Source organism: Marmota flaviventris, chromosome 3, assembly GCF_047511675.1.
Source record: "Marmota flaviventris isolate mMarFla1 chromosome 3, mMarFla1.hap1, whole genome shotgun sequence".
In the NCBI taxonomy this organism is placed as follows: Eukaryota; Metazoa; Chordata; class Mammalia; order Rodentia; family Sciuridae; genus Marmota; species Marmota flaviventris.
Window position 1 is genome coordinate 4,086,400 of NC_092500.1, and position 25,648 is coordinate 4,112,047.

General features: G+C 45.0%; 1 protein-coding gene across 2 annotated transcripts in view; it reads right to left on the reverse strand.

Moving 5' to 3' along the window:
- Window positions 1-25,648, reverse strand: part of Atxn10 (ataxin 10) — a 142,516-nt gene that overhangs the window by 96,869 nt on the left and 19,999 nt on the right. For both annotated transcript variants that reach the window (XM_027954634.2, XM_027954635.2), the window contains exons 2-5: window positions 21,106-21,297; window positions 15,279-15,361; window positions 3,211-3,307; window positions 472-630 (exon numbers count right to left, since the gene is read on the reverse strand). In XM_027954634.2, coding sequence (XP_027810435.1) covers window positions 472-630; window positions 3,211-3,307; window positions 15,279-15,361; window positions 21,106-21,297 — 531 coding nt within the window. The remainder of the gene's footprint in view (window positions 1-471; window positions 631-3,210; window positions 3,308-15,278; window positions 15,362-21,105; window positions 21,298-25,648) is intronic.

The following is a 25,648-nucleotide window of genomic DNA, read 5'->3' on the forward strand; positions in this document are numbered from 1 at the left end:
AAAAGAACAAACCCAGAGAAATTTATGCTAAGAAATCATTATTAACTTCTAAAGACTAAGAAAAACTTTAAAAGCAACAGAGACAAGGCCTGCATTCTGTAGGGGACAAGGTGAGCCACAGCTGAGTCACTTACACAGGACAACCTCTGGCTGCCCCGATCCATGCTGGGGCCTGATCTGGGTACTCCCAGTGCCCAGGCACTGCCTCCTCCACACCGCAAGAATGCCCCACCACCACCTAGAAGACCCACCCCCCCCATGCTTCCAGCCCAGCTCACACTGAGCGTCACCTGTTTCCCAAGTTTCCAGACTCTGCCCAAAAACTTTGGTAATTTAACTGACCATATGGTAAGTCTGAACTTATGGTTTAATTATCATAGTTCAAATGTTTACTTAAAATCTCTGTGAGGAAAGTGATCTGTCAGGATGTCCTCATGCAAATAAATATCTTATTTCTAACAAGATACTTACGGCCACTCTGACTCAGGCTGCTTCTGGTGAGCTTCAATGACATTAATTGCAATATTGAGGTTTTCTTCCAGTTCTTTCATCCTCTCAGGATTAAGAGATGTGAACAAAATCATTGAACAGTAGGCAACAATTTTTTTGTCTGGATGATTTAAACAAGACCTTTCAAACAAAGAAATGAGATTTTTTGTTCAATTTAGCAACAAGAAATTATTTTAAATTATTTACAAGTAACAGTAAACCCTCTAGTAAATTCAGTACATACTGATATTTTTAGCAGTTGAAGAAGACTTATAATACTTTGGATTTTAAACATTAAAATAGTAATAATATAAAAATAGCAAATACAAAGTCAAATCACAATAAAAAGTTGCAGTTAACTCAGCACTCTGGAGCAAAAAGCAACTTCACACCTGATTAGAAAAGATAAAAATGGGCTGGGGATGTGGCTCAAGCGGTAGCGTGCTCGCCTGACATGCCTGTGGCCCTGGTTCGATCCTCAGCACCACATACAAAGATGTTGTGTCTGCCGAAAACTATAAAATAAATATTAAAATTCTCTCTCTTAAAAAAAAAAAAGATAAAAATGATCACATTTATAAAGCATTAGGACACACATTCTTGTTAGAAAGAACACCCAACAGGCAAAAAGAGTTACCACAATGACCACAGGCACTGCCTGACCAGTCATGAGGGACAGCACATCTGAAGAACAGAAGGCAGTAGCAAGAAACGGAGCCTGGAGTCAGGAGCCCCAGCCAACTGCCCGCTCATCAACCCAGCTCCCTCAGACTCTCAACTACCTGGGCTCAAGCACTAGGGGGTTGTCTGATTTTGTTGTTATTTTTCCATTTAAACTTCACAATAGCCTCCTGGAGGATTACAGAGAAACAATTTGTTGATTCCACTTGCCCAACAGTACAATGCCAGTGTCTGCCAAAACTAGAACTCAAATTTGGTTCTATCTGCCTCATAAGCACAGAGTGAAGTCACATCCCTCTGTCAGTATGTCTTCTGATATAAAAAACAAAATAGAGGGCTAGGGCTGGGGCTCAGAAGTAGAGCGCTTGCCTAGCACATGCGAATTCAATCCTGGGTTCAATCCTCAGTACCACATAAAAATAAAATGAATAAAATAAAGCTATTTTAAAAATGAAATAGAATATAAGGCCTCCTCCAACTACCTCCAGGGCTTTTGTGAGGATCAAATGAACTCATACAAAAGGACCATGAAAACTATTGATAGGCCCTCCTCCTATTTCTCTATCATACTCTGGATTTATCCTGATTATTTTAGTTGCATTGTTATGTACTTGTCTGTTCCTTTATTTCCCCCACCAAAGCATGTAATCTGAAGGCAATAGATATATTTAAGTTGCCAGTCATTACACTGTCATACTGTATGCATGTGCAAACGTGTAACAATGAAGCCCACCATTTTTGTACAATTATAATGCACAAATAAAAAAATGGAAATAAGTTATCACAGTCATTTAGCTCAAAAGCTGGTATATATTAGGTGCCCAAATGTCTTACAGGGAAAAATTCTCAAATATAAATAATGTCTATTTCTGTAGCTTAGAGTGTTCTTTCACCTAAGCTCAATTATTACTAATCATAATACACACACTTTTTCAACCCCAATGTCTGCAAGAACTTGAGAGACAGACTCAGTGAGCTCAAATGAGTTGGAGTTCATCCATCCTGATATCACACTTTACAGCAAGCCCCAGACCTACACCAGCAGGGAAGCAGCACAGAACTAGGGCAACAAGCCATTTACAGAGTGCAGGCTTCAGACCCAGCCAGCCATTTACCTTCTCATCTATCCATACAGGGCCAGGACCACCTACCCCCAGGGCAGGTGCTTCAAGAACAGGAACAATACACAGGAAACGCTCAGCTCAGGACATATAAATGACAGCTGCCCCTCTGCTCTTTACCCTGGGGCAGCCATGAGTCACCCCATGTGGCACTGTTGCCCTTTGGACAGCCTAGTCTGCCCCGCCACCCCCACAAACTGCAGTCCAGTGCTCCCAGTGCTCGACCTTCTGTGAACTAGAAGAGCTGGTTTTAAAAAACAGTCTATCTAAAAAAAAAAAAAAACAGTCTATCTACAGGAAAAGACTCAGGAACCATTCTAAGTAAAAAGACTAATTAGCCACTTCTTACAGGGATAATCAGACTGGTCAGCCACATCTAGGTTAGCACATGGGCTGCTTATCCCCTTCTCATACAGACAGACTGAACTCACAGACAGACTGACTGCCATTTCTTACACTAAAAACAGGCTGGTGACTGCCTCTCACACTGATCACAGACTGGCCACCATACCGTGCACTTCCCCTACCTACCAAAGCACACAGCACTGTGCTGTGCAGGAAAGCAAGGAAAGGCTAACTCACTGCCCACGCACTGAGGCTTCAGGTTCAATTGTTGGGTTTTTTTTTTTTTGGTCTTAACAAATTTCAGGTTCTTTAGCAATGTTATACTTGGCCCATGATTTGTATTTTCTTAACAGCAAACGAACTTATAGTCGAGGGTAGATGTGTGGGATCACGGAACCCCACCAGGGCCTAGTGTCCTCTCAGGCGCTCTTCCCCAGACCGTTCCCCCACCACCCCAGGAGCCACTATGGCCTAGACTCTGTTGCCACAGGCTGGTTCCTCACGTCCCCACCTCCATGCACAGGGGCTGGTGTAGCTGTCTTTTTGAGGAGTCAGGAGACTCCTCTGCACTCACATGAAGAGCTCAGGAAAGGCGTGCACCCACACAATGGCCTGGGAGTCTTCGTTCCGTGAGGCGACGTTGCCTAAAAATTGCAGGCCACAGCGAAAGGCTGAGGGGCATGAGGAAGAGAGAAAAACAAAGACAGACATCCGATTAAACTCAGTGGACAGACAGTCTAATAAGAAATGGTCCCCATGCTACTCAATGAAGTTCTGCTGGTTTCTTTTAAGTATAAAGTCCTCCCTCCACAATGACACTTTGGGTATGACATTAATACGCCTCATCAAACAATACACTTTACACAAAATTTACTTCTTAACAAGACTATAACTGTAACACAAATATCACTGGAATACATGCTTCAATTAAAAGAGGGCTGTAAGTAGGCTGGATTTCTAGAACTCTAACTCCACACTGTTTAAAAGAGATTTTTGGAAAATGAAAGGTAGGGAAATACTACAAGTTAAAGACTAGCAAAAAGATATACCAGGTGAATACCAATCAAAAAGAAGCCACAGACCACTTAAAATTAGAACACACTTGCCCAGCAAGTCCAAGGCCTGGGTTCAATTCCTCAACACCAAAGCAAAAAATAATAGATTATAATAATAAACCTTAACACAAAAAGAATTATTGAAAATTTTTTTAAGATAGCCACTAGGAAATGACTTACCAGAAAGACCCAATGATTTTAAGTTGGACTGCTCCTGATAACAGTGGTGAGGGCACACCTAAGGAGGATTGACACAGTGAAGGGGACAGAGGCCCACCCACAGTAAAGGGGCCATCAGGACACCTTTCTAGCAACTCACAGCACAGACAGGGAGAACGCCATGTTCACAAGATCTCAACACGACTCAGAAACTACCTAATGACATCAAACTACAGAATGCCAGCAGAAAAGCCAGAACGCAGACAACACCAAGAACTGGGGAGGACGCGGAGCACCAGGAACTCCCGCGCACTGCCCTGGGGATGCAAAACGGGCCACCCACACTGGAAAACAGTTTGGCAACTTCTTACAAAACTAAGCATCTTTTACTATTGGATCCAACGACTACACTCCTTGATATTAAAACACTGGACCGAAACACGCACAACACACACACAGTGTTTATAGCAGCTTTTTTTTTTTTTAAGAGAGAGAGAGAATTTTTTAATATTTATTTTTTAGTTTCCAGTGGACACAACATTGGTATTTTATTTTTATGTGGTGCTGAGGATCGAACCCAGCGCCCCGCACATGCCAGGTGAGTGTGCTACCGCTTGAGCCACATCCTCAGCCCTATAGCAGCTTCATTCATAACCTCCAAAACTTGGAAGAAACCAAGGTGTCCTTCAGCAGGTGAAGGGATAAATCATCTGTGCTCTACCCAACAACGGAATACTACTCAGCATTAAAAAGAAATGTGCTCTCAAGCCAAGCCAAACAAAAAACAAAAAAAAAAAAAAAGGAAGAAACTTAGGTACATATTACCAAGCTGAAGGAGTCATATGAAAAAGCTAGACACTGTATGATTACAACCATGTGGCACTCGGGAAAAGCCAGAAGTGAGGAGGATTTTTTAAAAAATTAAATTTAAAAAAAAAAAAAAAAGAGCTGGGCAGGATGAACAAGCAGCGCATAAAGGGTTTTTAGGAATGAAACGACTCTCCATGACAGTCCACTGGTGGACACACTGATCACACCTTTATCCAGATCTACAGAATGCACAGCACCAACAGGAGTCCTAATTTAAACCAGGGACAGAGGGTGACGATGGCCTGTCAACATAGGCTTGTCAGTTGTATCAAGGCAGCACACTGGTGGGACGTGTTGTGCACGTGTCAGGGAAGCATTTAGGTATGAAACCTATTCCTGCCTCTCAATTTGAACCTAAAACTGCTCTAAAAAATAAAGTGTATTTAAAAATAAAGTCCATTATTTTACAGTAAAATAAAACTGTTTACCAACAACTACTCCCCCTACAAAAAGGCTTCTGCTCATTTCCCAACCTCAACAAGCACTTTTCTTTCTTTCGTTTTGTTTGTGCAGTACTGAAAACAGAACCCAGGACCTTATGAGTGCCAGGCAAGCACTCTATCACTCAGCTCCTCCCCAGGTAGCCATGTGAGGTGTTACAGGGGCAGCCTACAGGTTACTGTGGAGATGAAATACGAACTCACACTCACAGTTTTGAATATGCAATAGAAAACACGGTGAGCACTCAGCTGACCACCTCTTGACCAGCACACAGGTGAGGATAACTAAGGGTGGCTTAAAAAGACAGACCTTCCAAGCAAGTAATGGAAACATGTGCTCCCGTGCTCGCTCAGACTCTGAATGGAAAGCCCAAGTGCTCATGGGACCCACCCTCCCTGAATACTGCCTGTTGAGAGAGTAGTCATCCCATGCTGAAGCACAGACAGTGAGGCCCAGGGAGGTAAATAACTTGACCTAAGTTCCACAAGTATCAAGCACCTCACTTCTGGGTGCATCCCCATGATGGTATCAACCCACATGGTAGGACTGTTAACTCTTGTTACCAGAAGCTCTAGGTAGTTACATCCAAATTTGATGAATAATAAAGAAAAATTCAACAAGAACAAGAACAAGAAAAAACCTGCAGAAAAATATAGTCTTCTCGGGGCTGGAGTTGTGGCTCAGTGGTACAGTGCTTGCCTGGCATGTATGAGGCCCTAGGTTCGATCCTCAGCACCACATATAAATACATAAATAAAATAAAACAGATCCATTTACAACTTAAAAAAAAAGAACATATAGTTTTCTCAAGAAAATATAGTATCTCATAATAAACAACAGAGTATGACACAACTCAACAAATTTTAAAGGATTGATATAGCACCGTGGCTCATGCTTATAATCCCAACTACTCGAGAGGCTGAAGCAGGAGGATCACAAGTTTAAGGCCAGCCTTAGCAACTAGCAAGACCTTGTCTGAAAATAAAAAGGGTTGGGAATGTAGCTCAGTGGTACAGTAGGCCTGTGTTCAATCCCCATTACCAAAAAATAAATAAAAAAGAATAGAAAGGGACTTCATGTCCTAAATACAGGCATCAACAAAAATCCACAGCACACAGTGTAACTACCGGCCAGCTGCAGAGACAGAGAACACTCCTCTTCGAGGGTGGAGTCCAAGGCCCACTGTCACCACCTTCCAGTCAATACTCGACTGCAAATCTCCCCAGAAAGACAAATCAAAGAAACCTAAGAACTGAAAAGGAGAAAACCACATTGTCATCTCCCCCAACAGATGAAAAAATTGGTGTAGAAAAATTTTAAAATGTATAAGTTTCTTGCACTCATAAATGAGTTATGGAAGCTGCTAGACAAAAGTATTTTCAAAACCAATAAGATTTCCGTGTATGGAGAACAAACAAAAAAGACCATTTATAAAAGCATCAAGGGTACAACCAGTACACAGCAGCCCCAGGGAAGAAGCCAGAAAGCCTGCCTGAGAGGCAGTCGAGGAAAGGACCAAGTGCAGGGCTCCACGGGCTCACCCAGCAGAGGATTCAACTGCTTCCAGAAGCGCCCACAATCCCGGCTGCATCCCACAGGGATCCATGTGTCACTCACGTACCAAAGGCACCCACCTGTGTCTGCCTGCGTGGGCAGACACAGGGGCCAACAACAGTGCACACCACCCAGAGATGAGGAGGCCGGAGCATCAAGCGCAGCAACTGCGGGAAGACAGCGGGGTCGATCCTGGCAGGCCTGGACAGAACAGAACTGGCGTGAAGGCGGGTAACTGAGTAGGCAGTGGCCTTTCAGAGAAGAGCACTGGACAACCAGGTACAGCTACGGAAACACCAGCACTGAACTGCTCACACAACACAGAAGTTCAACTCCAAATACCGACCTGAACGTAAAAATCACCGAGAGAAGCTTATGGAACTCTGGAGAAAGATTTTTCAAACAGGACATAGAACGGTACTCGTTACAAGAAAAATCAATAAACTGGACTATATTAAAATAAATAACATCTCAATATTGATACTTTTCTCAAAAAATACCATAGAATAAAAGCACAAGGGAAACTGGCACCAAGGTCCCCTTCATGCCCACCAGACTGGCACAACCTGAGTGACAAGATCCCATGAGCCAATGCACAGGCTGACTTTAAAATACACTGGGGTGTTCAATTTTGCCTCCCAGATCTAAATAAATCCTATCTTCTCTGTGAAGACAAAGGTGGCTTTGCAAAGACTTCGGCTACCCATGGCCTGTTAAGTCATCTCCAGAGCGTTGGAGGGGCGCTGGAGGGAGGACGGGCTCCTCCAGGACTGGCCCTCCTCCAGCCATGTCCTGGGGAACACCTTCTCCAAGAGGGCTCAGCTTCCCCAGAAAACATTACCAGCAGCGCACAGTAGCCAGCTTCCTCAAGAAGCCTCCCAGCAAGGACCCCTAGTGCTAAAGGGTGGGTCTCTAGCAAATTTCCCTGGAACACCACTGTCGGTGACTTGTGCAGCACCCAGTGAGCCAGCACTATGCTCTGTCCAAAGAGGTGTGGGATCTGAGCCCCAGGGGAAGACGCTCCCCCAGTCCTAGGGGTAGAGGCCCCTGGGCCTCGGCAACTCTGGGGTTCTTCAGCCTTCTCTTTCTTACTTGTTCATCCCTTAGTTCAAGCCTTTGTGACAGCAGTTCTTTACATTAAGTACCTTCCCTGTCCAGACTATAAGGTGGCTTCCATGTTCTGGTTACCCCCATTGACAGAATGGATGCACAGGAGTGGGAACCTGAGAGAGAAAGGAACCCAGCGAGAGCAAGCACAAGCTTTAGAAAATGACAAGTGACAGCTGAACGAGTCAGAACCCAGTCAGGCGACAGAAACCAAACTGGTTATTTTAACAAAGAAAATTTAATGCCGTGAATCGACCAGAAAGAACAGCTCTGGGGTAACAGATGCAGGCTGCACAAAACAGCCTCCAGCCTCAGAACTGGAGGAACAAGGGAGGGCAGGGTGTAGAAGCCCAGGCCTGCGGAGGAAGGGCCTTCTCCAGAGGGGCTCACACAGGAAACCGGCCAGTGGAGCAGGCGCCTCACTAGGAAGAGCCACCTGGCCTGTCAGGTCCACCTCCACGGGCTCCTTTGTCATCTGAAGCTAACAGTCAGCCAAGGAGGGGGGTCGGTGGAGCCCGGCCTCAGCAGCGCATGGTGTCACAGGGCACGCAGGGTGCTGAGGGGACAGCCAGCAGTCCTAGCAATACTTCAGCAGTCACTAAGGAGACACAGACACCTTCCAAAAGCTCCTCACCTTTCCACCTCCCTTTCCTATGAAAGCAGAGGATGCCCCGTTTCCCAGGAGGAAAGAAGGCACAGGCTCAGAGGGACCTAAGCCAGCCTGCAGGGCTGCAGCAGCAGAAGTCCTGACCCTCCAACGCGCTGAGGAGCAGAGCATAGTGAGGCCAATCAGGAAAATGCTTGCTGAAAGTGTTTCAATCCCACTGCCCCAGCCCTTTCCTCGGGACGCAGCCTTCCCAAGCACCACATCCTAACTGCCCAGAGGGGCTAGAGCCCAGCACCACTGCCTGCCAGCTACTTCTGATGGGGTTCACATTAGGGCCAGGACAGCAGAGGGAGACAGAGGCACCCCTGAGGAATCCCAGGAACCAGGCGAGTATGACGGAGTTGTCACCCAGGACCTTGGGGTGCTGACCAACACTGACACTGCACACTGCTGTCCTGCTCACCCAACCCACACCTCATGAGGTGCACACGAATCATATCCCCATTTCTCAGCCAGGAACCAATGCGCTAAAAGGTAAGTGACCAGCTCAAGGTCATCAAGCTGGTGAGCGGCAGAATGGGATTGGCAAAAACAGGAGCAATCGGCCTCCTCCCCAAGTCAGGGCAGGAGTCCAGCTGTCAGGGAAGGCAAGCAGCAACAGGAGAGCTCAAGTGCACATGAAGAGCTGCCTGACTAAAAGAATTCCCAGCAGGAAAACATTTCAGCCCTGCTGAGGACAGGGCTGGCTTGCTGATCCAGCCCAAGGCAAGTCCTGCCCACCACTTCCCACCATGGCTGGCTTCAGGTCAAGTAATCCCCGAGGACTTCAGGGCAGAGGTGCCACACTGTGCCCTTACTGCAGCTCCACAGCTGGCTGTTCACAGGGCTGCAGAATCCAGGCCAAAAACCAGACCACGGAAGGTTAAAACACAATGCACCAATAACCCCAAAACTGAATTAGGTGGGTATTATAGTCTGAAGTCAAGAAGCTGGCACAAGACTGCAAGCAGACGCACACACATGCGCGCCCCACACACACACACACATACACACACAGAAACCCAAGAGCTAGCTTCTCACAGTCTGCACATGAGTGATGATTAGTTTTCTTCTCTCCACCTTCTGAGTTCTTAAAAATTAACTGTAACAGGGCTGGGGATGTAGCTCAGAAGTACACTGCTTGCCTAAAATGCACAAAACCCTTGGCTCAACCCCCAGTACTGAAAAATAACAACAGTGAAGATAATGCTCTGCACTGAACATTTATGAAATGTTTATAACAGAAAACACTAGCCTTTTTCAGGGAAGTCATAATCTTAGAAGACACGACCTGCATTTCGACTGAATCTTTTTCATTTTTTATTTTCTTGCGGTACTGGGGATGAACCCCGGGCCTCACACATGCCAGGCAAGCTCTACCATGGAGCGGCCTCCCTGGCCCCTCTAGTGAATGTTATACAAACACAGAAGTTTACCATGCAAAAAAGGCCAAAAGCACAAGCTAGTCTCAAAGCCAGCTGACCCAATGGTTCACCAGGCAAATAAAATAGGTTTCCTCATCAGAACCCAGTTCTGGATGGGAAAAGGCTTAAAGATATCCTAGACACAAGGAAAGAAAACTCCAGACAAGGATGCTTTTACCAAATACCTTATCAACTGATCTTTATGTAAAAATACTGCAATTGTTACAAAGTCCCAACATTATTTTTACAGATTAGGAAAGAATAAAAGCCAAAAATAACATCAATAACTCAATTAAAATAACTCATGCTTGTGTTTACATAAAATTTTATGAGCATAATATATTTGTCACATCACTGTAATTACTGCTTGAAAATAATACTCTAAATATTATTTTGACAATATAATTACAGTTCTTACCTCAAGAGTGGTAACAAAAATCTGGCACAGTTACCCTGCTAAAAATCTCCCTAAAATGAAGTTCTCACAGAGAAAGAATCAAAAGATAGTACAGGTACTTTATAGAAACCAGAATTCTTTTAACAAGATCCTTTTAATTTTTTATAGTGTGCTAGTTCAAATCTAAGTTTCCTACTGAATCCAAATTTTTTTTTATTGGTTGTTCAAAACATTACAAAGCTCTTGACATATCATATTTCATACATTAGCTTCAAGTGGGTTATGAACTCCCATTTTTACCAAATACAGATTGCAGAATCACACTGGTTACACATCCACCACAATTTTTACATAATGCCATATTAGTAACTATTGTATTCTGCTACCTTTCCTATCCTCTACTATCCCCCCTCCCCTCCCCTCCCATCTTCTCTCTCTACCCCATCTACTGTAATTCATTTCTCTCCTTGTTTTTTTTTTCCCCCATTCCCCTCACAACCTCTTATATGTAATTTTGTATAACAATGAAGGTCTCCTTCCATTTCCATGCAATTTCCCTTTTCTCTCCCTTTCCCTCCCACCTCATGTCTCTGTTTAATGTTAATCTTTTCCTCCTGCTCTTCCTCCCTGCTCTGATCTTAGTTGCTCTCATTATATCAAAGAAGACATTTGGCATTTGTTTTTTAGGGATTGGCTAGCTTCACTTAGCATAATCTGCTCTAGTGCCATCCATTTCCCTGCAAATTCCATGATTTTGTCATTTTTTAGTGCTGCGTAATATTCCATTGTGTATAAATGCCACATTTTTTTATCCATTCATCTATTGAAGGGCATCTGGGTTGGTTCCACAGTCTAGCTATTGTGAATTGTGCTGCTATGAACATCGATGTGGCAGTATCCCTGTTGTATGCTCTTTTAAGGTCTTCAGGGAATAGTCCGAGAAGGGCAATAGCTGGGTCAAATGGTGGTTCCATTCCCAGCTTTCCCAGGAATCTCCAAACTGCTTTCCAAATTGGCCGCACCAATTTGCAGTCCCACCAGCAATGTACAAGAGTACCCTTTTCCCCACATCCTCGCCAGCACTTGTTGTTTGACTTCATAATGGCTGCCAATCTTACTGGAGTGAGATGGTATCTTAGGGTGGTTTTGATTTGTATTTCTCTGACTGCTAGAGATGGTGAGCATTTTTTCATGTACTTGTTGATTGATTGTATGTCCTCCTCTGAGAAGTGTCTGTTCAGGTCCTTGGCCCATTTGTTGATTGGGTTATTTGTTATCTTATTGTTTAATTTTTTGAGTTCTTTGTATACTCTGGATATTAGGGCTCTATCTGAAGTGTGAGGAGTAAAAATTTGTTCCCATGATGTAGGCTCCCTATTTACCTCTCTTATTGTTTCTCTTGCTGAGAAAAAACTTTTTAGTTTAAGTAAGTCCCATTTGTTGCTGAATCCAAATTTCAGTGTTGAATTCCAAACAAAAATCGGTGATTTCACGGCTTTTCCAAGAAGGTGACAAGAAATTTTATTTAGTTTTCATTTTCTCTCTTGCCTCGTAATCTCTCTCCAAATCTGCCACTGAACACGAGTCAGCTATTTAAAACTGATACACATGAAAAATTAAACAATTAAATAAATGGAAAATGTTCCACCCTCACGGACTAGAAGACGCAGTACTGTTGAGATGGCAAATCTCCACAAATGGATCTACAGAGTCAGCAATCCCAGGTCTCCACGACATGTAAATAACTCTTACAACTCAACAGTAAAACAGCAGTGCAATTAAAAAGCAGGCAAAGGGGGCTGGGGTTGTGGCTCAGTGGTAGAGTGCTCGCCTCACATGTGCGAGACCCTGGGTTTGATCCTCAGCACCACATAAAAATAAATAAGTGAAATAAAGGTATTGTGGCTAGTGGACAGTGGCCAGCTACAGCTAAAAAACATATTTTTTTTAAAAAAAAAAAGCAAGCAAAGGACAAACAGGTGTTTTTCCAAAGACGATTCACAAATGGTCAATAAGCACCTGAGAATATGTTCAGCGTCACTGGTCATTTGGGCAATAAAAATCACAATGAAGGGCCATTACTTCACACCCATCAGGATGACTATAATCCAAAAAAAGAAAGTACCCAGCACAAGTGTGCAAAAACTGGACACTCAGACCTACTGGTGAAAGCACAGTAGCCCACCAGCTGTGGAAAAATTCAGCGGGGCCTCCAAATGTTAAGCATAGAGTGACCGCATGACCCAGAAATTCCAGTCTTAGGTACAGACCCAAAGGAATGGAATTCAGGCCCTCAAACCAATCCACGTACACTCAAGAGCATTATCCACACCAGCCAAATGTCTACCAACCGACTAGTGGATAAACAAAATGTGACATAATCACACAACAGAATGGCATTCAGCCAGAACAGGAACGGCATGGATGAACCCCAAAAACATCATGATAAGGAAAAGGAGCCAGACACAAAAGGCCACACTGACTGGCGGCAATGACACATGCCTACAGTCCCAGCTACGCCAGAAGCTGGGGCAGGAGAATCCCAAGTTTAGGGCCAGCCTAGACAACTCAGTGGGACCCTACCTCAAAATAAAAAGTAAAAGGACAGGGGATGTAGCTCAGAGATAGAGCACATCCAATCCCAGTTCTGCAGTTCAATCTGCAATTCTGAGTTCAATCCCAGTACTGCAGAAAAAAAATCCAGAATAGGCTGAGTCCACAGAGGAAGCAGAATGTAGGGGTGACAGGAGGGAAATCCAGAGGAAGCACTTCCTGGAAACAGGCTGCTCTGAGCAGAGGTGGAGATGCACGATGCTGTGAACACCCTAAATGCCACTGCACTGCTCCCACTAAGAGAGCATTTTGTTATATGAGCCTCACGCTAATAAAAAATAATTATACTAATAAGACTGCAACTATCCATTGAAATTGTGAACAGATCTTGAAATAGCTAACAGAAAACGGGTCTGTAAGGATCTACTCTTTCAATACCAGCCAAGCAATTAATTCCTCCACAACAAACTGGATCTCAAAAGCAGGCTTAGGCATGTGTTCTTAGGAAACCTGCTTGCTTCAGGGAAAGCAGTACTATGAATAAAGGGAGAAAGAACCAGTCATCAAGTATGATAAAAACTACATAACCTTTCATAGGAATTTCGGATAACACAGAAAAAGTGGGAATGAGGGGCGAGGGGAAGGTGGAGTCAAGGAAGGTTATGGAAGAAGAAAGCAGGAGCCTGCACAGGCCCTGCTGGTGAGAGGGCGCAGCACGGGTGCCAGGGGGGGAGTGAGGCCAGGAGCCAGAGGTTACTCCCAGGGGAGCTGCTCGTGCGTGGGTCAGCGCCCAGGATCCAGGGTCGGGGCTGGGCTGGGCCCCAGGAGCTGGCTACCCCAGCATCTGGGTGGCCTCAGGCCCTGCTGCTCTATCAGGAACACACCACTAGAAGAAAACCCACAGCACCTCTGCTCTGCCAGAGGCACTTTGCCCACCACCTCAGGACCTGCTAGCTGTCAGGGAACACAGCGCAGTGCACACCCTGAGCTTCCTACTGAATAGCCACAACACTGGCTTCACTATAGATTTCTAATCCCCCAATTAAATACTGACACTTCCATTTTAGTTTTAAAATGGAGCCACAAAAACACATTTAAATGTAGAACAACTTAAAAACAACTTATGATTCAATGGGACATCCTATCAATTTCTTGAGAATCCTTTGCCCATATAGTATCTCAATTCCTTAGACAAGACTGTATTTGAAAGTCTAGAGGCTTTTAATATTTCGTCGAGATAATAACTCTCATTCAAAGGAGAAGCATTGGTGCTAGGAATACGCAGACCAAAACCACTCAAAACAGCCTGAGAACCTCTCAGCCTTCCAGCTAAGCAGCTGGCTGCTCTTAATCCCTTGTCAAAGCCCTTAAGGACCACAGCCAGCTTCCCTTTCTGTCACACCACGTATTTGGCTTAATTAACAGATTTTATATCTGGCTCCCACTGGAATGTGAGCCCTAGGGCAAAGATTTTTGTCTGTTTTGGTCACTGTTGGAATCACACCCAAAACCTAGAAGAGGACCTATCATATTCATAAATATCAAAAAAACAGTGCAGGGGCTGAGGGTGTGGCTCAAGTAGTAGCGCATTCGCCTGGCATGTGTGAGGCACTGGGTTTGATCCTCAGCACCACATAAAAATAAAATAAAGATATTGTGTCCACCTAAAAAAACCTAAAAAAGTAAATATTTAAAAAACAACAACAACAAAAACAGTGCATTAGACAGCTCAGGATGCCACCCATGACAAAGAACCAACGACAGATGTTCATGTTCTCACACTTCTGGAGCTAGAAGTCCAAAGGCAAGGTTGCAGCAAGGCTGACTCCTGAGACCTCTCTTAGCACTAGATGACCCTCTCCCCCTGTGTCCCCAGGTGCTCTTGCCTCTGTGTGTATGTGCCCTAACACCCTCTCTTATGAGTCAAATGTCCTCACTTACTTTGTGTCCTTCTAAAATGTCTGCGTTTAACTCAAATCCCCATGTGTTGCTGGTAAGAGGCTGGGGCCTGGGCAGGTGGCTGGTCAGGGTCAGAAGAAGCCCATGTGCCCTTTTGTCCTGCCATCATGTGAAGATGCTGCAAGACAGCACCATCTGGAGGCAGAAGGCAGCCCTCATGACACCAAATGTGCTGGTCCCCAGAACTGTGAGTGCTAAACTTCTATAGTTTGTTAGTTAGTCCAGGCTAAGGACTTTACTACAGCTGCCTGAACAGATTAAGAGATTTCAGCATCAACAGGGAGAGATCGTTCAGCCCACATCAAGGAGGAAGGGAGTCACTGAAACTTTCGTTTATGCTAACTCTTTAATAATTCATTGTTTCCCTGTCTCTCAAAATACACAACACGTGCTTCAATGAATGATGCACTACTCAAGAGTCTTGGTTTAAATCCTTTTCCAAGATATAAATAATCCGTGAATTATACTGTGGTTTACCTGTCAAGAGGGAGTCCGGTTCCACTCGTAGTTCACGGAACAGAAGAACCAAATCAACAGCCACACCAATCGTATCCAGGTTTCTGTATCGGATTTTGAAAAGACAAAGTTAGACATATACGCTTTCCTAAAACTGCATTTCAAATGATGACCTGATGCATAATGCTGGAACTACCAACTAATACTTCCCATCGTGTGCAGGGCAACAGCACCCATAGTCCACCAAGTCCATGAATATGCTGTCTTACATGGCAAAGGGAACTTTACAGACAAGACCAAATTAAGAATCTTAAAATGAGAAAATTGTCCTGGATTATATGGGGGCCCAGCAAACCACAGGGATTCTTACAAGAGGAACACATGGGGGTATGTGCAGTAGCCTCTAGGAGCTGGGCAGGCAAGGAAGCCAGCTGTCCTTAGGGAGAAGAAACACAGCCCTTCAGAACCACTTCTAAACTTCTCAGTTTCCAATAAGAAAGGTATGGTGCTTGAAAGCACTAAGTTTCTGGATATCTGTCACATCAGCAAAAGGAACTCATAGAGAGATGGGTAGCAGAAGAGGGTGCTGCTGTAACAGATCCGTAAAATGTGCCAAGTGCTTTGGTGCCGCAGTCTGATTGGGCACAAATCACGAGCCACTCAAGCAGGAACAAACTTTATTTCTGAACTCCACCAGCACACTCCACACACGCTCCCTGGGAACTCTCCCGAACGCCACGCAGCTCCTCCAGGAACCACACACCGGAAATCCCTCCTCCGGCATTTCCCTAACCAATGCAAACTCTTCAGGAATCCCCAGGAGAGCTCAACCGGAACTCAACGGGAACTCCTCGAGAACTCAAAAGTCATCATTTAATGGCTCGCTGGCATCACCTCTCAACCACTACTTCTAGCAAAAATGCCATGCGTCATCCCGACTCGGCTGTGGCACTCAACACTTTGGGATCTGGCAACGGGGAGAGGCAGAGGAGCCCTGGGGAGCATAACAGAAAGCCCATGGTGCAGACAGCCATCGTGCCTTTTCAACTGTCACCTCGTGCCTGCCCTGGCAAGCAGATACTCAGTGTCCAGTTTCAGGTCATAGACGAAAAGGATCTGCCCAGAAAAGTTCACACTCAAGTCTTATAAGTTACACAATTTAGATGCCTAGATTTGGGACTTTTCAGCTGAGACGCAGGGACATTCTGAACATGAGTTGTTGCTTATAATAGGTCAAGAATTTGGGGAACCTTGAGATGGGACAAATATATTCTATATGAATGACAGAGGTAAATGTTCAAGGGCCAAAAGGCCAAAGCAGGTAAAAGGATGATCCTCCCAAGATGCTCATATCCTAAACCCAGGACCTGTGAACATCACCATATGGCAAGAAAGAGGTGGTAATAGAGACCCAGCCTTGGTTCTTTGTCTTGGGTTCCTTGCACAGAGTTCCTAGAACCCTTAGAACTTGCTGAATGACAGCAGCATCTGTTGTTGAGAGCTTCAGGATGGTGGCTAGAGAAAAGAACTGGCCAAGTGATAAAAGGGTAGAAACTGCAGCCCACTTCTGGCCTCAGAGCGAGGGAGAATGACCAAGATGGAATCTACACTAATGGCCAATGGCTTAATTAATCATGTCTGCGTCCTGAAACCTCACAAAAATCCCTCAAAAATGAGGTTTGGAAAGCTTCCAAGTTGGCAAACACATCAAACTGCCAAGAGAGGCATCAGGGACAGAGGCAGGGAAACTGGCACCAGCTGCTTACCTGCCCCACACACCTTCCCCTCACTGTTCCTTAAGTGACCTTCGTAATAAACCAGCCACAGTGAGTGACACCTTCCTGGAGTTCTGTAGTCCTGAGGGGAGTCACAGGAACCCCAACTGTGAGTCAGTTATGCAGAAACCTGGAAGCCTGGGCATTCCATTTCTAGCTGGCTCCTGAAGAGAGAGTACCTGAGCCTTTAAGTTGTGGAATCCAACACCTCTGACTTCCCAAGACAGTGTCACAACAGAATTGAGTTGTGGGAAACCCAGTGGTAGAGAATCAGAATTGGCTGGTGTCAGAAAACACCACAAGAGACTGTTTAGATATGATCAGATTCATAGTTTTGAGATAGATTATCTGAGAGATCTCGGCAGGCCTCTAATAGTAATAGCCTTGTGAGGGTGATACAGGAGGGTCACAGTCAGAAACAAAGACTGTCAGATGCTATGCTGCTGTTCTGCAGATGGAGAATGGAGCTCTGTGCCCAGCAGAGCAAGCAGCTCTAGAAGCTACCGAAAACAAACTCTCCCTAGAGCCTCCAGAAAAATAGCCCTGCAGACACTGACTTCAGGCCAGTGAGACTGTTCTTGGACCTGCAAGCCCCAGAGCTATGCAATAAAAACTCTGTTGCTTCAGGCCGGGGCTGTAGCTCAGTGGCAGAGCCTTGCCTAGCATGCATGAGGCACTGGGTTCAAGCCTCAGGACCACATAAAAACAAACAAATAAAGGCATTCTGTCCATTTACAACTACAAAATAAAGTATAAAAAACAAACAACAAAACAAAAAAAACCCTTCTGCTTCAAGCCCTAACTTGGTGGTGATCTGTCACAATAGGAACAGGAAAATAGTACAGCTCCCAAACATGATCAGAGAAGGATCCTGACCTACACAGATCCAAGTCCAGACACTGTGTGAAGCCCCAGGTTTAATGAAAGGGATTTTCGGATGTTCAGGATCCCTGTACATATGGCTGTCACCCTGCGACAAGAGGTCAGAGCCACTGCTCCCTGCCTCTTCACCTTGGCAGATGACCATGGGGAGACAGCTCAGCACCTTCCTCCTGCTTCACTTCTACATAAAGAACACAGGCTGTGGGCCTGCTGCCAGCCTCTATGGACAACATTCAAACGAATGCAATTTCATGACATAATAATTCTATGAAATTCAAATTTCAGTATTCAGAAACAAAGCTTCGTTGGAAAACAGCCATGCTCATCCATTCACATACTATCTGTGGCTGCTTTCGTGCTTCAAGAGGGCAGAGCTGAGACACTGACAGATCCCACAGCCTCACATTCCCACCCTTAACAGAAGTGGCACAGGGGCCTCAGCAGCACAGGGGTGCTATTGACATGTAGAGTTCACAGCTTTAAACAGTCTTCTTCAAGCACTTCTGGAAGTTGCACAGCCTTAAACTGTTTCTTCGCTGTGTTATGTTCCATTCCATACCACACAACCAAGGCCTGCAGGCCTGCGCAGCATTACACCTTTCATTAATCCTGACCAAGCCTCCTAGCAGTGCTGGAGATGGAACCCAGGGCCTGGCATGTGCTAGGCAAGTGCTCTACCACTGAGCCACATTCTAGCCCCATCTTTCAATTAACCTTTAATTAAAAATGTAAAATAAAATTCCAGAAAAATACCATAGATTACAACCTGAGTATTGATTGTTCTCATAGGTTAGTTTTAGTTAAAGGTGGCAGCAAAGTCCTCACTGGAATTTCTGTTCTGTTTCTGACTCAAAATTGTTTTCTGGGAGATAAAGGCCTAAATGAGCTGGAAATTCCCTGCGAAAATCAACAGTAGTAATACAACCCTAGAAGCTCTGAGGCAGAAAACTGACTCCCTTCCAACCCTCGCTTTGGTCTGCTGACTGCCTCACTACCCCACACCCACCGTGACAGCCATGCTAACAAACTACTGATATTTGTGTGCCATAAAACATCTACTTTTTAAAATATTTCAATTTTTACAGTTTGAATGTATAACTCAAAAAGTAAAACTAATTGTTTTTTTAAAAAGTAGCATTATCTTAAATATGGGCGTCCTCCCTGATTCAGGCAGAAACAAGAACACTGGCAATTGAGCCTGCACAGGCATCTGCAGACAAGGTAATCTCATAGCCCTCTCACCCAGCCCACAGGAAGACAGCATTCGCTCTGTTTACCAGGGAGAAAACAGACACTCTGGATGGCTTCATCCCACGTCCAAGGCTATGTGGCCACATAAGGCAAACAGCTGTCACAGGCAACAGGGCCGATATGCAAGCCTCAGAAGGGCATAGCCCCTGCTTTCAACTGAGAGCTTTAGGGTCACATGCCACTGATTCAATGAGTGACTTTAGAACAAGTTATTTTACCTCTCTGAAGCACAGTTTCTTCTTATAAAAATGGGGAGATAATAGCATGCTGTTTCTTTGGTTTGATCTATAGATTAAATAAGGTACTGCAAATAAAGACCTGGGACAAAGCCAGGTGCTTGGGCTCGGTTTCTTCCCCACCAGGACAAGTCTGCAGTCACAGATCTCTGCTCTAAGCTGCCACCACACACACATTAAGTACTTCCCCACCTGGAAAGAAACCAAAGAAACGAGCCTTCTGGCTGGATGCTTCTAGCACATAGCTAGTTATATTCTTTTTTTTTTTTTTTTTAAAGAGTGAGAGAGAATTTTTTTAATATTTTTTTTTTTTAGTTTCCGGTGGACACAACATCTTTATTTATTTTTATGTGGTGCTGAGGATCAAACCCAGCGCCCCGTGCATGCCAGGCGAGCGCGCTACCACTTGAGCCACATCCCCAGCCCCATAGCTAGTTATATTCTTAAATATTAACTACTGTTAGCAAGACTATTATTGTTTCTATTTTTCTGCAAATGGATGGTAGTTTGAGTTTAGTATTGAAGTTAAACAACTTTGGCCCTTTCTCGCCTCCTTTGATCTTGCATAATCTTAATCATATTAAAGCCTCAGGTATAAGACTGTCTAAGCAACAAGGGGAGTCCCTCAAGTGGCTTCTGGACTAGCCCCACTTCACCCATCATATCAGTGACAGGGAAGCCTGAAGGCTTTGTCTACATGCAAGTCCAGGAAAGAAACATGAATATCCTCCTTGTGGCTTCGGAATTCACTTCAAATAAAACTTTTTAATAAAAAGCAGATTCCTAAGGGGGCATAGTGGCACATGCCTGTAATCCCAGCACCTTCAGAGGCTGAAACAAGAGGATCACAAGTTCAAGGCCAGCCTCAGCAACTTAGTGAGACTTTTCTCAAAATAAAAAATAAAAAGGGCTAGGGATGTAGTTCAGAGGTAGAGCACCCCGAGTGCAATCCCCAGTACCCACAAAATAAAGCAGATTCCAAAAAATCAAAGAAGACAGACGTTCAGCTCTAGGAAGGCATAATAGAGAAAAGAACTTACTAAAATCTGTACATTGTAACATGGATGGAAGTAGAGCTTGGAACATTTATATTCAAGATCTTAGAAATTTACAAAAGAGGCTTCTTGTTCAAAGTAAACACAGGGTAACTAATTAAATCAGTAAAAGCAAATGAGACATTTACAACTAAGAAAAGTAAGGTCAAGAACTGCACATGAACTCAGGAGGCAGAATCTAGAAATAAAGAATCAAAATGAAGTTCAATCACTGTTATGAGCAGAAACAAAAAATCTCAAAACGTGTTATAAATATACATAGGACAGCAAGATAGAAGAAAGAACTGGGGAAGGGAGGAGACGAGGGAAAGGGAAACACTGGAAAACAATACCACCAAATTATATTCTTACATTGTGTTCACGATTATATTGTTACATTGTGTATGCAACAAATATGTCACACTCAACCTCAAAATCATGTACAACTTAAAAAGATGGAAAAAAATTAAGATAAACAGGAAAGCTAGGTGGCCCTAGTGTCTGCACTGTTCCATGCTGCAACCTCGTGCACTGGCCTGAGCTTGTCTGGGAGGGAAGTGAAGAGGAATGCTTCCCAGCGTAAACGAGGGACAGCCCCACAATACCCTGGGGGAACTACAAGGTCAAACACCAGCATGGCCGAAGCTGCATGCATCACAGGGAACGCCACCTGATTGCATTCTGGTTCGCAGCACACTCCACACAAGCGTTCCGGAGACACCTGAAGCACTCAGTTATCAGCTGCAAACTGGAAGCCAGATGCTCCACCTGGGATGGGTCCCTGCAGGCCAGCTCCACAGCATGAGAAGACTTCTTTAAGATGTCCAACACTCTTTGGAAGATGGTCCTGGGTGCTGTTTCTCTGGAAGAGGATAAAATTATTACAAACGTGAAAAAAAGATTGACTTCCAAACATCTGGTCAGAAAACTGCTTCACGCCTTCATGGGGAGTTAAGCTGGACCTGCCTGCCCCAGCCCTGTAGTCACAACACAAGTCAAGACTACACAGACAGCGCCTACAGTGTGCAGGCTCCCCTCATTCTTGAAGTAACTTCTCAGGCCAATACTCCGTTTTATAGGCAGAAAGGGGGAGTGATGGCAGAGCTACAATTAGAAGAATGCTGACCCCAGAATTTCCACCCTACACGACAGCCTAGATCCAGTGCAGATGACTGTCAGTACTTACACATCTGCCATCACCCAACGTGCACCTGAGTTAATGATGAGAATGACTCACCCCCCAGGTATAAGGGAAGCCAGCAACATACACACATCACTTTTCTATGCTTGACCAGATGGGGCAAGGGGGGACGACATGCACCAGCTCTCCCACTCAGGGAGAGAGGGGGCTTTGTGGTGCCACTCTGGGCACTTGGCTCCAGAGTATTGCCTGCACTGGCTCTCATTCCAGAGCACTAAAGCTAAGAATTTTTTGTGTTCAATTTGGCACCTAAATGCAAGCCAATTTCCACATTCTATAACTCACATAAAAGAACAGCAACCTGTTTTAATGTAAGAAAAACTGCCACGCTGGACAACTGAAGAGACTCTGCTAGTGACCTCAAACACATCCTCCTTGTTCTCACTGTTGCCTCACAGGACTGACCCCACATCCTTCCTTGTGCTAAGCCAGACCATGAGGAAGCCACACAGTAACTCTGAACTAGGGGCGCTATGTGGTTCTGGCCACAGAGGGCACTCTACAGATGCCCCCTTCCTTTCCAGGGCCAGGAGGAGCACCTCACTGTGAGCTTAAGCCCTAAGAATTCTTGGACACCACATGCGGCATTTGTCTTAACAGGCTACAGAAGTCAGCTGACTCTCTCTGGGCCTTTGATAAGTCTGGGTTCAAATCTATGTCCCACTTCAACAATGAGAATCCTTACTTTTTCTGTCTGGCCTTTACCTCCCCCAGAGCCCTTCCCCACAGAGCTGGGGATGGAACCCAGGGCCTCCCACACTCTAAGCAAGTGATCTACCCCTGAACTACATCCCCAGCCCCTCCCTTATCTTTTTGTAATGCTTTTTATTTTTTAAGACATCTCAAATTTGTTCTCGGAAAGAGGCAGAGCAGAGTATAATCAATTAAAAATTGGAGCCAGATGCAGTGGCACATGCCTGTAATCCCAGCAACTCAGGAGGCTGAGGCAGAAGAGTCTCAAGTTTGAAGCCAGCCTCAGCAACTTAGTGAGATCCCTAAGCAACTTAGCAAGAGCCTGTCTCAAAACAAAAAATAGAAAGGGATGAGATGTGGCTCAGTCGTTAATCATCACTGCATTCAATCCCTGGTACCTAAAAAAGTCAATAACTAGAAACACATAAGTCATTCACTTGAACCTCCCCCAGTCCAGCCCATTCTCTCTAAGTGCAGGTCATACCAATTTTCTGCCTGAGAGAATCCTGCATCTCCTTAAAAAAAAAAAAAAACACTTTTTGAGCCAGGTGCAGGGTCACACACTTATGATCCCAGCAACTCGGTAGGCTGAGGCAGGAGGACCACAAGTTCAAGGCCAGCTTGGGCAACTCAGCAGGATCCTGTGTCAAAATAAAATTTGAAAAAGGGACCAGGCATGGTGGCACACACCTGTAATCCCAGTGGCTTGGGAGCCTGAGGCAGGAGGATTGCAATTTTGAGGCCAGCCTCAATAACTTAGTAAGGCCCTAAGCAACTTAGTGAGACCCTGTCTCAAAGTAAAAAAGGCTGGAGATGTCACCACTGAGTCTCTGGGGGCCAAAACTGGCCTCTACTGACAGAGTTTGTTCAAGTCAGGTTTAAACAGTGAGGAGACCTGGCAGAAGCAGAGTGGCAGGTACCAGGACTGGTGCGAGGCGTGAACTGAGTCCTCTGAGGCAGCATCTGAGGAGTCCTCAAGACCACTCTTCCCTTCCCTCTGAGAGATCGTCCACATGTCGCTGGATACAACTCAGGTGGAGCACTTGCCTAGAACCAAGGGCCCAGGTTCAAAATAGAACCTTGAAAACTGGCTGCGTTTTAAGATGTGGATACATGTAGATGTCATCAAATTTCTCCTCCCCAGTAAGTACTGTGATGGATAAGCTTAAATGGAGGGGTCACAACCTTATTAACTGTATTTTTCATTTCTTGAGGGCAGAGAACATCTTAGATGCCTGTTTCCCTCTGTAAAAGGTAGGAGGGGGAAAAAAACCTTTCCTCTAGAGGCTGTGAACGAAGAGCTCCAGATTCTACTCACTGTATTTTACACAACCTAACAAAGACAACTCCACCAGATGAGGACAAAGTCCTACTGAAGGACAGCACTGAACTCCACCAGTATTATTCACCTCCACAGCCTTGAAGGAACCGTGTGGCACTGCAGATACAAACCCCGAGGCACTCCGCAAAGCCCATGCTCAGCCCAGGGCAGAACAGCTGGACACATGGTTGACCAAGGACAGCTGGGAAAGGTCAGCCGCTCCCATAGAGCAAATGTTATTGATTAAAAACAACACTCAGGCTGGGGCTGGGGCTCAGTGGCAGAGCGCTTGCCTAGCATGTGTGAGGCACTGGGTTTGATCCTCAGCACTACATTAAAAAATTAATTAATTAAATAAAGGCATGCTGTCCGTCTACAACTATTAAAAATTTTTTTTAAAAAATCCTCGTTTCTGCTTTAACCAAACAAAAAATATTCACAAAGACTTTAAAAAGCTTAGCTTTTAGTCACAGAAGACAGAAAGTACTTGGGAGAACAATTAAAATTCAACCCTTAGACATTCCTGTTAGATAGGAATGCACACCCTGAAGACAGCGAAGAAATGAAATGTTACATTACAGAGCAAAAAAAAATCCTTTCAATTACACAAAAGGTAGAATTTCATTTCCTTCAAGTTTGAACAGATCTGCAGGTTTTATCTGCAGGTTTTAGGTTTTTAAGCTAAGTGCAGGTCATTGTAACGCTGCAAGACTAGTCGCTTGCACTTGTTAAAAGATTTATTCTAATACCTTCTAGTTCAGTAAAAGCTGGCATATGTGGTTAAAAGTAGTTTAACCACTGTCACTGAGAAAAATGATTCAAACGCACACAAGTTCAGAGATTAAAATAACACTATCTGGTTGTTATTTAAAACCATAAACGTTGCTTGCTGATTTCACCAGGCTAGATTGATCAAAAGCAGAAAATAAAAACATTTCCATCTCCTGCCACAAACAGCCGAGGGCAAGCATGGAGAACCCCAGCCCTCCTCCCACCTCTCCTTCCTCGTCAGCACAGGGCTTTGAGGCTGTCCCTGACAGCCCAGGCCAATCTGCTGTGCGGGGTCGCAAATTTTTCCTGTAAAGGACCTCCACAGTAAGTATTTTAGGCTTTGCTGGCCAGAAGGCCTCAGCCACAATTTCTTCGTCCTGCCCTTAAGGCCCAAAGCAGCCACAGCAACACCTAAACAAACGAGCATGGCTGGGCTCTAATAAAACTCCTGTGGGTGCCAAAATTTAAAGTTCATATAATTTTCATGTGTCATGAAATTTTATTTTTCCCCTACCACTTAAAAATGTAGAAACCATTCTTAACTCATGGGCCACAATAAAACAGGTTGTGGGCCAGATCTGGCCACAGTCTGGAAACCCGTATGAATAGGTTCCAAACACACCAGTCCTCTCCTGACCCCAAAATCACATGCTTCCCCCTCCCATTGTGCTCACCACATCTTAAATCCACTTCTCATGAGAGCAAACGGAAGCTCTGATGCAGCGCTTTAAATGAGAGAAGCTAGGAAAGGTCAAGAGGACACAGAGGCAGGCCTGAGCCGCTGGACCAAAGCGACGCCAGAACAGAAGTGTGCGCTGGCAGCAGGGCACACAGGAGGGAGGCCTACTCCACCAGGGCACTGTGGGAGCTCACATAGACCCAGAGGTAGCTCTGAGAGTGGCCAGGAGCACACAGAAGGCAAAACCATCACACTCTGAAGAATACAGGCTGAGAATGTCATCATATCTCAGGCAGAGAGACTCCAACTTCACAGGTGCCATCTGAGCACACAACAGAGAAGGCAAGGGAGTCACCCACCCACCTTCATCGGAGAAGAGCCTGGTGGGGGAAAGGCACATCTGCCAGTAAAGCACCAAGCAACAAGGGCTCAGGAAGAGGCCACAGCACACAGGCACTGGCAGGACAGTGGCTCACCTGATGTGAGGTCACGGAGGCTCTGGGCCAACGGGTGCAACACCTGGCGTGTGTTCCAAGGACCCCTCTGGC